Below are 19036 nucleotides of genomic sequence, written 5' to 3'. Positions count from 1 at the left end.
AATGTTTTTGTTGTTTTTTTGTTTTGACAGAGAGAGAGAGAGAGTGAGTACTTGAGCAGGAGAAGGGTAGAGGGAGAGGGAGAACAAGACTCCCAAGCAGGTTCCATGCTGAGCACGGAGCCCAATGTGGGGCTCAATATCATGACCCTGAGATCATGACCCAAGAGGAAAATCAGGAGTCAGACACTTAAGCAACTGAGCCACTCAGGCACCCACTGAATGTTTTATAATATAGGTTCCTAGGCCCAAGGGATTATGATTCAGGTTGTAAAATGAAACTAGCAATTCTGATCTCAGGCATCCAGGGAGTATACCTTTAGGAAGTATTCAAGGGTTTCTAGGGGCTTTCAGGCATCAGATGTGGAAAAGGGGCTTTAAAGGAACTGACAGTCCTCAGAGAACTCACTGAAATGCCATGGAGAGCTTTTGGTCAGCAAAGGCCCCTGGGGGTCTATGGCTCCTACTGGTTAGTATTATATTTATATTCTTCAACTAATAGGGAAAATGAGTTTGACGCACCAGAACCAAGACCAACTTTGAAGCCCAGCAACCTTTATAGATGATTAAATTTTTATCCTTTAAAGGGTCTTCACAAAGGTACCTACCCCACAGAATTACATACAGGGAGAAGTAAATTAAATAATTAAACAAAGTGTTTAGCATAATGCCCAGACACACAGGAGCTGAGCAAGTGTTACACAGTAATCAAGTGTAGTCACTAATTACTGCTAATTATGACTATATCCATGCTCACCAAGAAACCACTGTAACACCTTGTTTGTAAAAGACTGAGGTCAAACGTGATCTCTACAGATTGAGGTTTTCTCCAGAGAGACGTTATTATTAAGGGTATTCTTTTTTAACTCAAGAGCAAAAACAATCACATCCTCAAATAGATCACCAATGTAATTAGAAACATTTTAGAATTCCCTTTACCTTCAGTTCTGACATTAACCAAAAATCAAAATGCTCCAACAATGCCATCTAAATTTGCTCTGAGTGAAAAATGAAGCCATGGGGTTCTGTGCAACTTTTCAGTCTATAGTGACCTCTGCATGCTTCAAACTAAATCTGTGACTGTTACCTGAACTCCCAACAGTTTCAACTACCTAAGAGAGTTGCCCCCAAACAAATAAACTTAACTTCCAGATGAAAGATCCAAGCAGATCAGCAAGAAGGCTTGACAGCCGTACCTGATGAACATTTGGCCAAGTATTTCCTCACCAGCCAGGAACCCCTGATATTGGAAAACCCCATCTCTCCACCCCCTCACGTAGCCTGTTTGCCTAAAGTGCGTAAGAACTGGTGAGACACATTTCCTGAGAAGGGAGCATCAGTGGTTTTGGATAGAAAGGACAGAAAAGACAGATAAAGATAGAAAAGACAGAAGCAACTAAGTTTCTCCATGAAGAAAGTAAAGGGAAAGAATATTACAGAATAGATTAATATCAGAGAACAAGACCAATTTGAGATTTCGGGATAAATATGAGACCTCTTTAGCTGCTCTGATGAAAGGTACCACATGCCTCTGGGGAGAAAGGATTAAATGCATGGATAGAAATATATAGCCCACCCTCTCCCATATCTTCCATTAGGTCAGTCTGAACATGGCTTTGTCCCCCATTAGTCATATTTGACATGGATCCTGGAGACTGGGGGTTAGGCCCGTCCCAGCCACCATCACCAGAGAACACATCCATGACAAACCCAAATTCCTAATTCCTAAACTACTTCAAGCCACCCCATATTGTAGCCACTCAGGAACAGAAGCTTTGTTTTAAAAAAAAAAAAAATTCAAGAAATAAAAGTTCACAGGCAATCCAGAACAGGTACAAGGGATTTGTTCTAAACAATCAGCCACACCTGCTGCAAAAGTCCAGGCTCCATAGAATCACTTTGGCCAGTGCCTCCTGAGATGCTCCTTCAGCTGAGGAATGGAAGGCAGCAGCTGCTGACACTCGTGACAACGGAGAGGCAGCTTCAAGAGCTCAGGCATCCCATCTCGTACACTCACTCTGCCAGCGTCCTGTACCATCTCTATCACAGCTGCAAGCAAAGAAAAACGTTCAAAACCCACCTACTCTGAAAAGCCAACGTAAGATAACCCCCAGAAAAGCAAATCTGACTCCAAATAAAAACACGCCAGGTATCCTAAAGCTAGTAAACTTGAGGTTAAACTCACTGTGGGGAAAATGCGTTTGATCAGATTCTAAATCTGAGCAACCTGTTTTTGAAATAATTACATTCCTTTGGGACACACTGTAAGCAACCCATGTTATTATGTCAAGGGCTTACCACAGTGCTTTATCACTGGTAAGCCTTTGGTAGCTGCCATCATTAATGTCCCAGCATACTGCAGTTGCACAGTATACACACTGGAAAATGCCCCCTTCCACATACACACAGCCCTCCCCTGTTAATTAACCACTCGTGACATGAGGCAGCCCCCAAGCTCCTATCCAGCTGATGGCAGAAAAGACAACTGTTGAGAGCTTTCACATCCATGAACTCCAATAATTCTTAGGACAACCTTTAAGTCCCCTGTTGTTACAATAAAACACTTTTCTGGCTCTGACATAACAGCTTTCTAGGTCCACCCCCACCCTCAAGAAGGCTATTCAAAGCAAAGTGGCAACACTACTCAATTCAAATAATTCAGTTTCTTTTAATGGGTCTAGCTTTATAGGGACACAAAGTTGTATGTGGGCTTTTGAGGCCAGGTAATTATCTAGGGAAACAACTAAATCAAATATAAGAATAGCTGAGAAAATGAAACAAATGTGAAAACTAAAGAACTCTGTTTACCTTGTGATTCTAGGAAGTATTCTGTATTGAAAGAATTCCAATGTTTTTTGTTTTTAAGGCAAGGAGAATCAAAATCCTGGCTGATCACATGAAGGTGTACATGGCTAGTTGAGAGAGAAGGAAAATGACCATTAAAACCATTAAAAACTATGGCTTAGTCAAAATGACAAACAATAAAAATATGGGTATATAAAATATTATTAGTGTTTCCATTTAATCCAATTCATTCGATCATTCACTTAAGAACATTTAATGCTCACTAAGTACCTACTAAAGCCAAGCATCATTCTAGCACTGGGAATTTAGCAGTGAACAAAATGAGAAAGGCCTCTGCCCTTATAATTATAGTCTAATAAAGAAAGACAAATTTTGAAAAGAAATATATGGGTAAAATTCAAATCATTAACATTGGTTTTGGGGGGTGGTGTGTGTGTGTGATTTTATTTATTTATTTGACACAGAGAGAGAGAGAGATCACAAGTAGGCAGAGAGGCAGACAGAGAGACAGGGGGGAAGCAGGCTTCCCCGCTGAGCAGAGAGCCCGATGCGGGGTTCAATCCCAGGACCCTGAGATCATGACCCAAGCCTAAGGCAGAGGTTTTAACCCACTGAGCCACCCAGGCACCTCAATCATTAACATTGTTAAGGAAAAACATAAACCAGGGAAATGGAACACAGAGTGCTCAGGGGTTAGAAGTTACCTCTTTAGCTATAGTGTTTGGGGAAGGCCACTCCAAGCAGTGATTCCAGCTGAGTAAGCAGTCAGGCATGCAAAGATCTGGAGAAAGAATGTTTTGGGGAGCCAAGTGCAAAGACCCTAAGATAAAAAAAGAACTTGCTGCAACTAAGGAACCGAAAGGTGATAGGTAAGGCTGAACGGTTCCAGCTGAGAAATAGAGACTAGGTAGGGGTCAGAACATAAAGAATCTTACAGGCTGGGACGCCTGACTGGCTCAGTGGATTAAGTCTCTGCCTTCTGCTCAGGTCATGATCTCAGGGTCCTGGGATCAAGCCCCGCATCGGGCTCTCAGCTTGGCAGGGAGCCTGCTTCCCCCTCTCTCTCTGCCTGCTTCTCTGCCTACTTGTGATCTCTGTCTGCCAAATAAATAAATAAATAAATCTTTAAAAAAGGAAAAAAAAAGAATCTTACAGGTTGACAAGAGGTCTACAGTGTGCTTACATTGTCCCTGATTTGCACTTTTTTTAAAAAAATATTTTATTTATTTATTTGACAGAGAGAGAGGTCACAAGTAGGCAGAGAGGCAGGCAAGAGAGAGGGAGAAACAGGCTCCCCACTGAGCAGAGAGCCCGATGCGGGGCTCGATCCCAGGACCCTGAGATCATGACCTGAGTCGAAGGCAGCGGCTCAATCCACTGAGCCACCCAGGCGCCCTCCTGATTTGCACTTTTAAAAGATCACGCTGGCTGCCCTGCAGGGAAAGAACTATAAAGAGGGTAACAATGGATACAGAGACGAGTTAGGAAACTACTACAGAAATAATCATAGATTAGAGCTGTAGTGTCTGGAATATAATTTGCAATGGAACCAACAGGACTTCCTAATGGATTGGATGTGGTTTGGGGAAGGTGCCACTTACAGAGATGCAGAAGCTTAAAGGAAAGCTGGTTTGGGGCAGAAAACCAAGAGTTCTCTTTTGGACTTGTTAAACCATAGGATGCATAAATTTGACTCTTAGAATCATTCTGTTCTATTCTCCCAATAAATAATCAAAACCAACCAATACATCCAGGAATCCAAAATGGAATAAAGGCAGTAACAAACAATAAACCTAACAGTATTTTTTTGTTTGTTTGTTTGTTTGTTTTGTTTTTTTTAATATTTTATTTATTTATTTGACAGAGAGAGAGGTCACAAGTAGGCAGAGAGGCAGGCAGAGAGAGAGGGAGAAACAGGCTCCCCACTGAGCAGAGAGCCCGATGCGGGGCTCGATCCCAGGACCCTGAGATCATGACCTGAGCCAAAGGCAGAGGCTTAAACCACTGAGCCACCCAGGCGCCCTAAACCTAACAGTATTACAAACGAATAAGGGAACCACACTGAAGGGGATCAGGAAGAAAATAACGAAGGAAATGAACTTTGGAAAACTAGTCTGGATACCATAAAGATGGAAAGAACTATACAGAAATACTGTGAGTAAATGTCTTTCTCACAGGGTTAACAGTTAGCAGTTCTGTAACTATTTTATGTGTATACTAAGACCAAACAGGAAAGTGAATTTATTAGAGCTAATGAGAGCCAGATTTTTCATCCTTGGAGAAAGAAACTAAAATAAAGGAAAGGGGGAGACAAGAATGAAACTTGCAGAATTGAACTGGAATCAGAGATATCAGTATAAATATGTGGTTTTCCATACACATACACAAGTAGATAAAGAAACAGGGAGGTGTGTGTATCTGTGTGGATTAGGATTCATACATGTACTTCCTGGCACTATTCGCGAAAGGACATAGGAGCGAAAATACTCTGGGATCAACCAACTTCTCTCAATATAGAAACTTAGTATCCAAGTCTTGGTTTATAAATATCTCCAATAAAAAGAACTAAATAAAATAAAAGTTTCATTCCAGGGCTAGAACAGGAAAAATACAGGATGAGCCTGGAACATCTTGTTCCAGAAAATAAAGAAGTGCTCAAAAAATGTTGGGGCCCTGTCAAATGATTCAGGACCCAACCTAAAGGAGCTTCCAAGGACTAAAGCTAGAACAATTTGAGCAACCAAATGAATAATGATAGGCTAAATTAAAACCTATATAATATGGGCGCCTGGGTGGCTCAGTGGGTTAAACCTCTGCCTTCGGCTCAGGTCATGATCTCAGGGTCCTGGGATTGAGCCCCACATGGGGCTCTGCTCAGCAGGGAGCCTGCTTCCCCTCCTCTCTCTGGCTGCCTCTCTGCCTACTTGTGATCTCTGTCTGTCAAATAAATAAATAAAATCTTAAAAAAAAAAAAAACACCTATAGGATAAAATAAATATCCATGAGTCCACACTGACAAATAGCTGAATAAATACATACTGTGGGAAAGGGACAACTCTTCCATACAGAAGAATTCTAATTAATTAATTAAAGAAAATGAGGGAAACATAAAATCTCCAGTAGGTAAACACCACACAATAACTCTCACAGGCAAGACCTTCCAATTAAATGCTAAAATCACTGGGCAAAAGTTTGGGGAGAAACAAGATACTAGCATAGTCCCTAACTATCCAAGACATTCATCAATAGCAAAGGGAAAAATAGTAATTTTGAGGAGAGAAACGTGGCAGACATCACCATAACAAAGTGATCAAGGTTAATATGAGTAATAAGCCATCTCAACATCACCTACTCCTTGATTTGATGTACTGAGAAGGAAGCAACATCACCTCTGTGGTATTTTGGGAATAAAAAAAAAAGGCATAACCTCAATCTAATCAAGAAAAAAATATCAGATAAACCCAAAATGAGATAAATAATCCTATAAAACCAACCAGTAATTATCAAAAGTGTCAAGGTCATAAAAACTAGGAATGGAGGAAGAAGTGTCACAAGTTAGGGGAAACTATGGAGAGACAACAAATAAATCCAATGCAGGATCCTGGATTAGATCCTAGAGCAGAAAAACATAAATATTAAAAAATAAAAAAAGTGAAATTCAAATAAGATCTAGAGTTTAATTAGTGGTGATATTATGTTTGTTCTGCTTCATACATTTTTCATATTTTCTAAATGGAAAATATATTACTTTTACAGGAAAAAAATATGTTACCTTTTCCTTTCCATGGTGTTTATTCAAAATTATAAATAGTGATCATAAAAGAATATGTAAAACAGCAACTTACTGCTCATTTTGCTTCCCACCCACAGTTGCCACAGCTCTTTTTAACATTCTTGGAACAACAGTATTTATTACATAAAAAAAGTATGGACACCGAGATTACCATGTGAAAAGCACTCTACAGTCAAAGATCTCTTTTAACCATGGGCTGTGCAGCACTGGAGAAATAGGATTATGATTATGGGTGACTTTTGCCCTAATTTCTGAATAAGGCTTTAACAATAAAAAATTATATACAGTTGATCCTTAACTGATCCCCTATATGATCAAAAACCCAAAAATGTAATTTTTGACTCCCCCAAAACTACTAATATCCTACTGTTGACCAGAAGCCTCACCAATAACATGAACAGTCCATTAACACATATTTTGCATGCTACATATATTATATACTGAAATCTTACAAAAAGTAAGGCAATGAAAAGAAAATGTTAAGAAAGTCACAATGACCCTCAGGTTGTTTTTCAGAGTCCATAGTCTCTTATGGTTCGCCTCCCCTCCCCAATGTCCATAGCCCGCTCCCCCTCTCCCAATCCCACCTCCCCCCAGCAACCCCCAGTTTGTTTTGTGAGATTAAGAGTCATTTATGGTTTGTCTCCCTCCCAATCCCATCTTGTTCGTTTTGCATGGAGCACTGGGTGTTGTGCAAAAAGAATGAATACTGTTACGCTGAAAAAATAAATAAAATGGAAGAAAGTCACAATGAAAAGAAAATATATTTGCAGTATTTTACTGTATCAAAAAATATGTGCATATAGGTGGACTGGCATAATTCAATCCTATATTGTTCAAGGATCAACTGCATTTTTTAAAATGAGGCCTAACATACATCAACCCTGTGACCTAGCAACTTAATTTCTAGGAATTTACTGAAGACCAAAAAAATGAAGGATGTGCATGACATATACAACAACATACAGGAATCTCAAAATCATAATGCTCAAAAAGGTCTGATAGAAGAAAAATATACATTGTATGATTCCACTTACATAAAGTTCTAGAATAGGCAAAACTAGGCTATGCAGAAAGAAATCAGAACAACGCTTGAGGGTTGAGGGGAGGATTAATTGAAAAGAAGTGCAAGGGAACTTTGGATATGATGTAAAAATGTTCTGTATTTTTATCAGAGTGATGTTACATGGTATATATGTTTGTCAAAACTGACCAAACTATAAATCTTGTGAATTTGTTGTATATAAGTTATGCCTCAATTTTTTTAAAAAAAAAGAGTACTTATGGGGAAAAAATGTGGCACAAAAAATTCATTTGGTTAAAGTGGTCCATCACATAAGTCATAATTACCTGAATAAAATGTGAAGAATGTTGGGCACTTAAAAAAAAAAATAACCAAAAGAAAATTTGACACATGCTACAACAGAGATGAACCTTGAAGACATTATCGTAAATGAAATAAACTAGTCACGAAAAGACAGACACTGTATGATTCCACTTACATGAAACACCTAAAGTACTCAAATTTATAGAAACAGAAAGTAGAATGGTAATTGCCAGAGACTGTAAGGGAATGGGATGTATGTAGTTTGGGAAGATGAAAAAGGTTCGAGAAGCAAATGATGGTGATGGTTGCATAACAATGTAAATGTACTTAATGCCAATGAACTGTATACTTAAAAATGATTAAAATGGTAAATTTTGTTAGGTATATTTTATCACCAAAAAAACAAACGAACAAATACAAGATAAAAATTCCAAAATCCAATTAGTCTGCTTATCTTGTTGCTTAGCTCTAAAGAGCTATGGAGAGCTGCCTTGCTTGCATTCTTTAAAAAGACTCAGTTACTCCTTTCTGAGTCCTTCTGGGTATGAGCCAAAGGCAAACAGGCTCTATATTTTTCTCTCATTTTATTTTAAACCCTAGGTCTACTGAGCTGTCAAGACAAAAGTCAGTGATGTTTGTCTCCTTCAAAGCAATGGTCCTTAATCGTTTAGGGGTTTATAGATGCTTCTGAAAAATCTAATAAAAGTCACAGGCATGAAAAATTACAGGCAAGGCAGGCAGAAGGATGGAAGTTTCCTCCCACCTTCCTTGGAAACAACCCACCCTAGTTTCCTGGGCCTCAGGACTATCAGCACAGGCTGACATATCAGCACAGGACTATCAGGCTGAATCCATCTATCTGCCCCGACAGAACAAGAATGTGCTAGCACTACCCACAACACTTACCTCATGCTGGGAATGGCATGGTAACCCATTCGGAAGCGGAGTTTACTGGACCCAGCAAAATCTGTGATCATCTTTTCCCCCACAATGTGCATGTGTTTGAGGAGCTCAAGGTGTTCCCTGGTCACAACCTTCAGACTGGAAATGGAAGCCCATGGCAAGACCAGCCAGTGGTGACGAGCCTTGGGATATTTATCCTTAATTACCACCACCTGCTCATCTTTGTAAACCTAGAAGAGGGGCATAAGAGAAGGAAATAGACATCTACCACACATCTTCTGCATGCCAGGTGCTGTCATATTCGCTAACTCACTTAATTCCCAACACAGTCTTATGTAAAAGGTTTCCATATCACAGTTTTGTCAGATGAGAGCTGACACTTGGATGAGTGTCTTGCAAAGTCACATAGCTAACAAAGTGGGAAGTCTACGATTGTAAACCAGGTCTAGTTGACTCTAGTGTGTGTTTTCAATCACCACACTACAAAGAATACACAGAAAATGCACAGTACAAAATAGTTCCTAAGGATCTGATGTTACATCCTTGCAAGCATTAATTCAAATGCACCCTTCTCCACTCTAACCCAGTAGACCATTTGTCACATCATGTGTTCCAAGAAGCCCTATCAGTTCTGGCCCCTTGTCACTCAGGATGTAATTTAAGAACTCAAAGACCCCTCCCAGGATGATGCCTGACTATTAATCCCAGGGCAGCCCAGCAACTACAGTCACAATATATTACCTGACACTCCCTTGAAAGAAACCCTACTAAGGTTAACACAACTTCCCTTAATTGCACCCAGAAGTTTAGAAGGAACAAAGAAAAGGGGATATTCATTTGAAGAACTTAGCTTCTCTTTAAAGAATCCAGTTGCTAACTTACTAATAATGGGAAAAACCACTTGTTCTCAGAAAATAGCCCAATAAAACGAACCTCATTCAGAAGGACTGATCTCCTTTGCTTTCATTTGTAGTTATGACCTCTATGGATTAGCCACTTAAAACATGAAGTGTATTTCAATGTCAAAATGTTATTCTGACCTGCATTTTGGGATCCTGCATAGAAATTTTCAAGCCCTGACTCCAGTGGCCCAATGATTCCTGAAACAAAAAGGGGCAATATAAATTGCAAATGTCAATAGCTATATTCGGCATCAGTTAATATCGTACATCAGCAAAGCCCAACCAAACTTAGTAATGAGATTCGTTTTTAAGAATTAAGCTATATCCCCTTTACTCAATCATTTGCCTTTATAATCTAAACCAGCTCCATTTTCTTCCTATACAGGATTCACAGCTGTGTGTCTAGACAAAGGCTGGAGATGCCAGAGTGTCAACTGCATCTTCTTCGCCCTCTCCCACTCCACCTACAGCCTAACTACACTTCCACTTTGACATCAGGATGCGAATCACATGATCTATGAACAGTGTTCCAATGCTAACCTTCTACAGATAAACATATGACTGACCCATTTCAGCAGTTCAGTGGTAACTATACCGCCATTATCTCCCTACCTTCAAGTGGTTTACCTCAGGAATTCTACAGTAAAGTACACAAAGGGACCTTCATTCAAGTGACTGGTGACACAAACAAGTGACTCTTTCATCATGGTTAATAAGCCTTGTCATAGTTAATATCCCCTTACGCGTACCTGGGCTTAACAGTGCACTAAACAATCAGGCAGTCATCACATCTCATTTAATCTCCACATCATCCATCACGCACACGGCCCTCACCTTTTTGGTAGATACATCTTTCCCCTTTTTTGAGGGCAGAGCAGATTGGCTAGGGTCACTCCCAGGTTCCAGTCCTGTACAGGACTCAGCTTCCTGGGCAACATCTCCTTCTATAGAATCACTGCTGCCTGACCTCCTTCTCTTCCTGTGTGTTTCCAAGCCAGGGCTCTCTGCCTCTTCCTCAAATTCTATGATATATGGATAAAGTGCATTCACCATGTGGAGAACCTGGCCAGGCTGCAGCTTCACCTCTTGGTCCTTCCCAATTATGACTGAGTCAATGCTGGTGGGATTGACCCCTACCTATAGAATAATCAGAAAATAATCACAATGATAGCAATAATACCACTAGCAGCATAGCCACTGCCATGTTAACCACCTACAGCATGCCAGGCACCATGCTTAATGCTCACTTCCACACATGACAGAGAAGCTTTTATTGGCTGGCACAAACACTCTAAAATCAACAGCATAAGAAAATCATCAAGTATAAAATGGAAATCCAAATTACAAACACACATACCTGCTTTACCTTGACGTATCCTTTGTTACACTCTGCTTTCAACTGTACTGAAAGAGATATAAAAAAAAGTTAAACCTAAATGCCACAAAGAACCAAGCACTTGCTCCTATTCTCCCTACCGGATAAAGAAGCCTCACTCCAGGAGGCAACTTGATTGGGGTTTCCTCAAAGGCCTATGAGCAAAATTCCCTGTTATACAGGTGGCTGGGCTCCAAATCCTTCCATAAAATGTCCAACAGCACACCTACTCCCTTAGCTCTTGCTAATATCCCTATGAAGCAGCTTCACAGAATCCTCACAAGTCTTGCTATTCTAGCACCCTTAACCCACTCAGGATAACAAACTCTATGGTCAGGGAAGGGACCCAGTTCTCTCAGACTCTTGGTTCATGATTACATCAGGCTTCCACTATTTAATATAACTATAAGATGCCTTCAACAGAGAAAGCCAAAGGATACATTCCTGGAAAAGAGAAGTTCAGCTGGCCTTAGTAGGCACAGTGATTATTCTAGAAAGAGGATTGCAGGAACAGAACAGTCTGAGCATATAGGGAAGAAATAACACTAAACACTTGTGTTCAGAGAAGTGAACAAATTTTGTGCTAGGGGGAGACAGGATGCAGAGACACCACAGCTGCTATCCGAGAAGGACAGGCAAAAGACAGGCTGACACACAAGTCCTTACAGTTGCTGTTGTGAAAAGGGGACGGAGAGTGAAAAGCAGTGTCTGCTTCTATATCTTGGACCTAGACAGCTCACGTATGGCTTTTTCCCCCCATTTAGATTAACTCATGTGGGAAAAACCACAATCAGTACTACAGACTCCAAGCACTGAGAAACCCTGCTATGGGGAACACATATGTGGGGGCCTGGTAGCAGTGTGCATGTCCAGAGTTTACATGTGAAAAATGAGGTACGTGGTAAGGCTTTTTCCGAAGGACCTTCGTTTCATCAAATCCCAGGAAAGGGAAATTCAAGAGCTAGATGCCAAATTCTTAAAAAGATAACCCCCTCTGTGAGAGCCATCATGTAAAGGATGGAACTACCCCATCACTTCTCAGACATGGTTTCAGGCTGGAGGTCCCAGAATTCATTCAACTGTCTCACTGGGCAGTGAGAGGAATCTTCCTGAACAAAGCAGGGTACAGGATTCAGGTCCACCACCCCATAGTAACAGGACGGAACCTGCCTATTCCCAACACTGAATATTAACCACTTCCAGGGGGAGAATCAGGGGCGAATGGGTCCCTGGTGTTAGCTAACAGAGCATGGTTTCTGAGTTTTGTTTATGGCAGACAAAAAGCTCCTACCAATAGCATCCAAGAAATGTGCATCTTTGGTTATCATTACCCTGAGGAACAAAACACAGTAATCTGCGCATTGCTATGACCAATTACCTTGTTGTCGAGAACATTTCTTGTCAACGATCTTGGTCTCTGGACCACGCCCAACCATGACTGCTTCCAAATGCGGAAGTTTGATTCGCTGGTGCCGGTTATCCTGTCTCACCAACCAGCACACCCGCATCATTACTCTGAGAGAAAAAAAACACACACACAAGAGAATCACTGGAAAAATTAGCACAAGTCCTCCAGAGCCATACTCCAGCACTACCACACACGCCATCTACCAGTGACTTCAGCTAGGTCTCAATTTTCTCACCTGTAGAACATGACAATGACAGGACTCATGAGGCTCTTATGAGACTTAAATAAGATAATGTATATATTTACCTCTGTGCCTAAATCAGGCTAAGCAATCAAAAAATTTTTAAAGATTTTATTTATTTGTCAGTGAGAGAGAGAAAGCGCACAGGCAGAGGAAGAAGCAGGCTCCCCACTGAGCAAGGAGCCTGATGTGGAACTCGATCCCAGGACCCTAGGATCATGACCTGAGCTGAAGGCAGACACCCAACCAACTGAGCCACCCAGGCGTCCCAGTCATCAAATATTTATGTTTATTGATATACTCTATGTGCTGACCATTAGCCTACACGCTGAGGATAAAAGAATAATTAAACAATGTTCCTATCCTTGAGAGACCTGGAGCTTAGTGGGACAGACAGACTCATATAACAATTATTTCAACATAATGTGATAAGCACTTAATAAGGAATTAATTAAATATGGCATTAGCTCAGGGAAAGGAATAACTGACTCTTGTAAGGAATATCAAAAACAGCTTAATAGGAAGGGATTATTTATGCTGAGTTTTAAAGCATGAGAAAGAGTTTTCCTGGCAGAAAATTAAAGTCATAGGAATAGAGGATATTCTTCAGTCCACGGGCATCTCTATGTGTATCAGGTTTTCCTCCTTAATCATTGTAACATAGCAGGATTAGAATAATAATTTTACTGCCATATACCAGAAGACTGTCATAAAAAATATATAAATCTACAATGTCTAAAGTGTGAATGTGGCCCCTTTGTGCAATACAAACCTGTACAATAGTGAAGGAACCGTTTTTCTTTTGAAAACCACCTTTAGGGGCACCTGGGTGGCTCAGTCAGTTAAGCATCGACTCTGGATTTCAGCTCAGGTCATAATCTCAGGGCCAAAAATGGAGTACTGTTTCAGGCTCTGTGCTCAGTGAGGCATCTGCTTAAGATTCCACCCCTTAAGGGGTGCCTGGGTGGCTCAGTGGGTTAAGCCTCTGCCTTTGGCTCGGTTCATGATCTCAGGGTCCTGGGATCGAGCTCCACATCTGGCTCTCTGCTCATCAGGGAGCCTGCTTCCCCCCCCCCCCCCCCGCCTGCCTCTCTGTCTACTTGTGATCTCTCTCTGTCAAATAAATAAATAAAATCTTTTAAAAAAAATGATTCCACCCCTTAAAGATTCCACCCATCCTGCTCACCACCCACTCTGCATGTGAGTGTGAGCATTCTCTATCTAAAATTAATAAGTAAGTCCTGAAAGAAAGAAAGAAAGAAAGAAAGAAAGAAAGAAAGAAAACAAACAACCTTCATGGCCACATAGAGTATCAGTAGAAGGGAAAGAGACAAGAAATATGGGCGAGAGATAAGACCTAACAAAGGCAGGGCAAAGGGAATGGAGAGGAAGAAGAAGAAACTGTGACGGTAGACTTAATTACCGACTACATTTGGAGAATGACAAAGGAGTAAAGGCGGAAATAAATCAAGACTTCTAATTCGGAAATAGCCATTAACCACAATGAGAAATACACAAGAAAACATAATTTGAGGTTAAATGGCAGATGAAGAAGGGATGATTTCTTTTTTTTTTTTTTTTTTTTTTTAATTTTTTATTTATTTGACAGAGAGAGATCACAAGTAGATAGAGAGGCAGGCAGAGAGAGAGAGAGAGGGAAGCAGGCTCAATTAGATTAAGATACACAGGTCAAGGTAGGATATATGGGCAGAAGGCTCAGGGAGAGAATAGGCTGAATGTATATATTTGAGAGGCATCAACATGTCAGAGAAGGTGAGGCAAAGAGAGAGCATGAGATCACCCATAGAGGGAGAGCAGGGAATTACGGGCAGGGACAGGACTAGGATATTTGGGATGCCTCCAGAAACATATTGCTCAAGCTTCTAATACCCTCTCTTTGAGAAATGTGCTCTGTAGGCAAGGCACTTATCAGGCCTCTGGACAAGCTTTGTGTCCAAAGGGAAGAAAAAAGGAACAAGATTTTTAAAATCAGAATTTCATTACCATCTGCAAAGAAAGGATAAGGCAAAGGAGAGCGAGCAAATGAGTGCTGAGGAGGTGCAAAGTTACAGAAAATTCCATCATTCAGCAAAGGGTTTGGAAACCACCCAAATGAAAAGGCAGAGAGGACTGATAAGAAAATAAGTTGGAGGGAACATTCCATTTTTAAAAGCACAAGAGCCAGGGACACCTCACTGGCTCAGTCGGAAGAGCATGTGACTCTTGATCTCTGGGTCATGAGTTCATGCCCCAAGATGGGTGTGGAGATTACTTAAATGAATAAAACTTAAAAAAAAAAAAAAAAGTGGGGTGCCTGGGTGGCTCAGTGGGTTAAAGTCTCTGCCTTCGGCTCAGGTCGTGATCCCAGGGTCCTGGGATCGAGCCCCACATCGGGCTCTCTGCTCTGTGGGGAGCCTGCTTCCTCCTCTCTCTCTGCCTGCCTAGTTGTGATTTCTCTCTGTCAGATAAATAAAATATTTAAAAAAAAAAAAAAAAGCACAAGTGAAAACACAGATTTCAGCAATAAGCCATGGGTGAGGGGTAGAAAGCAGACCTTGTTGGTTGACCCAGAGGAGCTGCCCCAGAGAATCACCAAAAAATGGCAGAGGTATTGAAACACCAGGCTGAAAAGTTTTGACTTAACATTATCAACAAGGAGACAACTGTCAAATTATTGAGCTGCCTACTGAAGTGAAACAACAGCTGTGTGCAGGCAGACTGGAGTGGAGAAGTCTAGAGTCAGAGTCACAAGGCTGTCAAATAATGACCACAGTAAGGTCCAAAAGTTCAGCAGGTCTTTGTGAAGGAGTGGATACAAGAAGCATGAAAAGTCAGCTGTGAACCTAAAATCTTAAACCTGGAGCCTCAAATGATGATGATACTACAGGCAAGTCCCACTTTTAAATGCTATGTGTTCAAAGGGGCATCTGTCTGCACTTGCTGGAAACTGATGAATGAGCAAGTAATGGGCTGAGAAGTGAAGTAGGTTTCATCAGGCTTTGGGAAATAAGCCATGGTGACTGACTACTCACAGTAGTAACAAAAGAAATGTGGAGAGAGCACAGTTTGAGAGCAGGGACAGGAAGGAATCTGATGGGCAGCTGAAAGCATGGCTGGCTGTTGCAGGATAATAGGAACTGCCCCTCCTGCCCTATATACACACTCATTCCCACCAAAGTTCTCAAGTTATGATGTTCCCATTTACTACTTCTTGAGAGGCTACGCTGTGACTGCACAATGCTTACACAACTAATCTTAAGCAACATTTTGGCCCATTTTAGCCTCCAGTTCCAATTTCTAGGAATGAAGCATTTTAGAATATGGGGAGTACATGATAGGTGCTCCTGAATCTTTAAAATAGTCTATCCAATAAAACTCCATAAACTGCAAGTACTATGACAGAAGTCAAGCCCATTTTTTTGCTTACCAATGTATCTCCAGAACTTAATATCTGGCATGCAAGAATAATATATATTTGCAAGTAGATCACCAAACGAATATCCTATTCAGGTTCTTGTCCCTTCCTTCTCTTGCCCCTGCTTTGGCTCCTCTTCCATGTGCTCCTTTGCTCCTCTCTTTAGGCAATCCCATCCTCACATCTATGAGAATAAATCCTAATTCGCTGTTTTCCAACTCCCTACTTTTCATTCCAGAATTCCAGGGATTGATCAGGAAAAAATTCTGGTTGTATCTTAAGGAACCAAAGTGATCTGATAAGCCACACAAGCCCAGCAATTTGATAACATGGAACTGTGCTGTCCAGTAGAACTTTTTGCAATGATGGAAGTGTTGTAAACCTGCATTGTCTAATAACATAGCTGCCAAGTGACTATCAAGCACCCGAAATGTAGCCAGGTCAATAGAGGAACTAAAGTTCCTGGATTTTTTTTAAACCTACATTTAAATAGCTACATGTGGCTGATGGCTACCATGATATCCAAGCCAGCCCCAGAAATTTGCCCAGCCTGGTAAGTCCCAAATTCCTCAGACTTGAGGTAAAGGCCCTCATACTCTAACCCCACAAAGGTTACTTATGTCACCTCCTATTTCCTTTCATAGAACTAGCCCACCCTCCTCTTCCCCCAGACTCACATACCTTTATTTTTATGCACAAATACATCCCTCAGCTATGATATACTAAGTCATATCTCCCAAGTCATTCTTAATATGAGGGCATTGGATTATACCCTTTCCCCCTTCCTAGAATCCCAAATCCTTCTCAATTTCCAAGTCCCACCTCCTCCAGGGAGGCCTTCACTGAACTATCTTGTCTTCTCTATATCTTGCCATAGGGTGTGGTCAATTTATCTTCAAAGTTCCCTGAGAATTAAATGTGGATGTAATTCTACTCTCCAAATGAAATTATAATCTCCTTCTAAACAGCTTGCGTCACTACCCATCCATACAGAAAACTCAGGTCTCTCTCTAATCTTCTTTCTGCTCGCGTTGTGACCAAGCTGGGGGCTGGGGGGGGGGGGTGGGGAGTGAGGGGCACGTGAACGAATGTGAGGTGGGAAGGCGACCAACCAGAGGGCCTCCGGAAAACGGCCCACAGGAGCTTGAGCAAAGTGAGACGCCTGCTGTAAAGCCTGACCGGAAAAAAGCCATAAAAGCGTCATTCAAGGAATATCATTCAAGGACAGTAACGGCCCCACTCCAGGGCCCACGCCTACGGTTTTCCACCCCGCCAGCAGAGGAGGTAGGCCGAAAACTGCCTTACCTCGGGACGGCGGGCACAGACAAACCCAGGTCACTCTTCGAAGCCACACCACTTCCGGCGCTGCGTGATGACGTCACGAGCAAGCCTGCGGTCGACCGGTGACATCACCAGTACCCGTCCAAGGATTGGTTGAAAGGGTCTCTCATAATGCCGGGATCGGGAAGCGTCGGCCCCGATTGGTCCCTCTGGCGCGGAGGTCCTACTGCGGTTTCCCCCAGCGATCCCATTGGGAACGAGCACTGCTTCTCTCCACAGGAGAGCCTCTTCCCTACCACCTCTGTGTCTGAATCCGGAGAGACTTCAGGCAACTATCCTCTCTGTGGCCGTTTCTAGGCAACTGTGCAGTGCCTTAGCACTCCCTTTGTTAGTAGAAGCTCGCTACCTTTAAAGCCATCTTTTCCGCTGTAGAAAATTCCTGCTGTGGCATTGTTTTCCTGCCCTCTTTCAAAACTGTAATCGACTTTCTCTTTTCTCTAGGGAGAAATGTCTGGAGGGGCTTGCCGTGAGGAAACCTGATAAGGTTGTTTTAATGCTGTCTTTACTAAACGAACTGGCTGACAAGCAGTTAGGGAGGAGAGAAGCAGCAGGCTGCTGGGATGAGATGGGTTTACCGATTTTTGTAGCCATTCCGGGATGTTCCGTAAGAGTCATGTATTGCAGTTATTCGAAGGCATTTTGGCAGATAGAAAAATTCCTGTCTTTGGGTGAAGGCATAGTTTATAATTTTTCTCAAACTAAATAAAAACCGAGACTTAAGGAGTCAACATTTCTTGATCAAGACGGAATATTATTTCCTTTCATAGAAAAGCAGTTAACGGTATGATAGAGATACCAGAGCTATCAAAATAGGGTGAGAGAATCTTCCAGGAAACACAGAAAAGAGACAGATGCAGGTTTATAATAGGGTCACACCAGGAAGTAGGGGGGGCACAGGAAGCATGTTAGCGACCCCACAGACCTCATGATGGTGGAATGTGATTCACACTACTGAAGGTAAAATGAGATGGCTCTGGTCACCTGACCAGTTCCCTCAGAATTAAGCTTCTCTTGTCTTTGCTAAGACCTGACCTGCCTTAGTGTGTCTCGCATTCAAAATTGGATTGGATTGTTCTATTTGGGTTATTTACTATATATTGTGCAAAATTGAGCAGAGTTCCCATGCCCAGCCCACTAGGTCTAGCCCTTTGTCTATAGCATATTACTGGCCAGAGAAACAGGGTCACATGGCATGAAGGCATGACAAACACTTAAGAGTTTCACAGACCCCAGAACCAAAAATGTATCACAAAGAGATGCATAGAAATTAATAAAGAGTTGTTTGTGCCATTATCTAATGTGGCCCTCAAAATATAATTCTTGGATCAGTAGCAGTAGCCTCACAACACCTAGGAACTCATTAGGAATGCAATTTCTAACTGGGTGTGGCCCAGCAATATGGTTTGGGTTTTTTTTTTTTTCCTTTTTTAAGATTTTATTTATTTATTTGAGAGCGAGAGAGAGACCATGAGAGGGAAGAGATCAGAGGGAGAAGCAGGGAGCCTGATGTGGGACTCGATCCTGAGACT

General features: G+C 41.6%; 1 protein-coding gene across 7 annotated transcripts in view; it reads right to left on the bottom strand.

Annotated features, from left to right (window-relative positions):
- APTX (aprataxin) overlaps window positions 1–17529 on the bottom strand; it is a 63556-nt gene extending 46027 nt beyond the window's left edge. For 4 of the 7 annotated variants that reach the window (XR_006820776.1, XR_006820775.1, XM_046022638.1 and 1 more), the window contains exons 1-8: window positions 17472–17529; window positions 12481–12617; window positions 11085–11131; window positions 10562–10864; window positions 9866–9925; window positions 8829–9055; window positions 2806–2909; window positions 1864–2046 (exon numbers count right to left, since the gene is read on the bottom strand). Coding sequence is in view for 4 of the 7 variants with exons in the window: in XM_046022638.1 (XP_045878594.1) it covers window positions 1892–2046; window positions 2806–2909; window positions 8829–9055; window positions 9866–9925; window positions 10562–10864; window positions 11085–11131; window positions 12481–12613 (1029 nt within the window). In the remaining 3 variants the exon portion in view is untranslated. Of the gene's footprint in view, window positions 1–102; window positions 2047–2805; window positions 2910–8828; window positions 9056–9865; window positions 9926–10561; window positions 10865–11084; window positions 11132–12480; window positions 12618–17471 lie in introns of those variants that run through there. The other 3 variants (XM_046022640.1, XR_006820777.1, XM_046022636.1) reach the window with 3 other exon arrangements.
- Window positions 17530–19036: the final 1507 nt, after the last annotated feature.

Source organism: Meles meles, chromosome 11 (genome assembly GCF_922984935.1).
Source record: "Meles meles chromosome 11, mMelMel3.1 paternal haplotype, whole genome shotgun sequence".
NCBI lineage: Eukaryota > Metazoa > Chordata > Mammalia > Carnivora > Mustelidae > Meles > Meles meles.
This window is presented reverse-complemented; position numbering and strand designations above follow the sequence as displayed.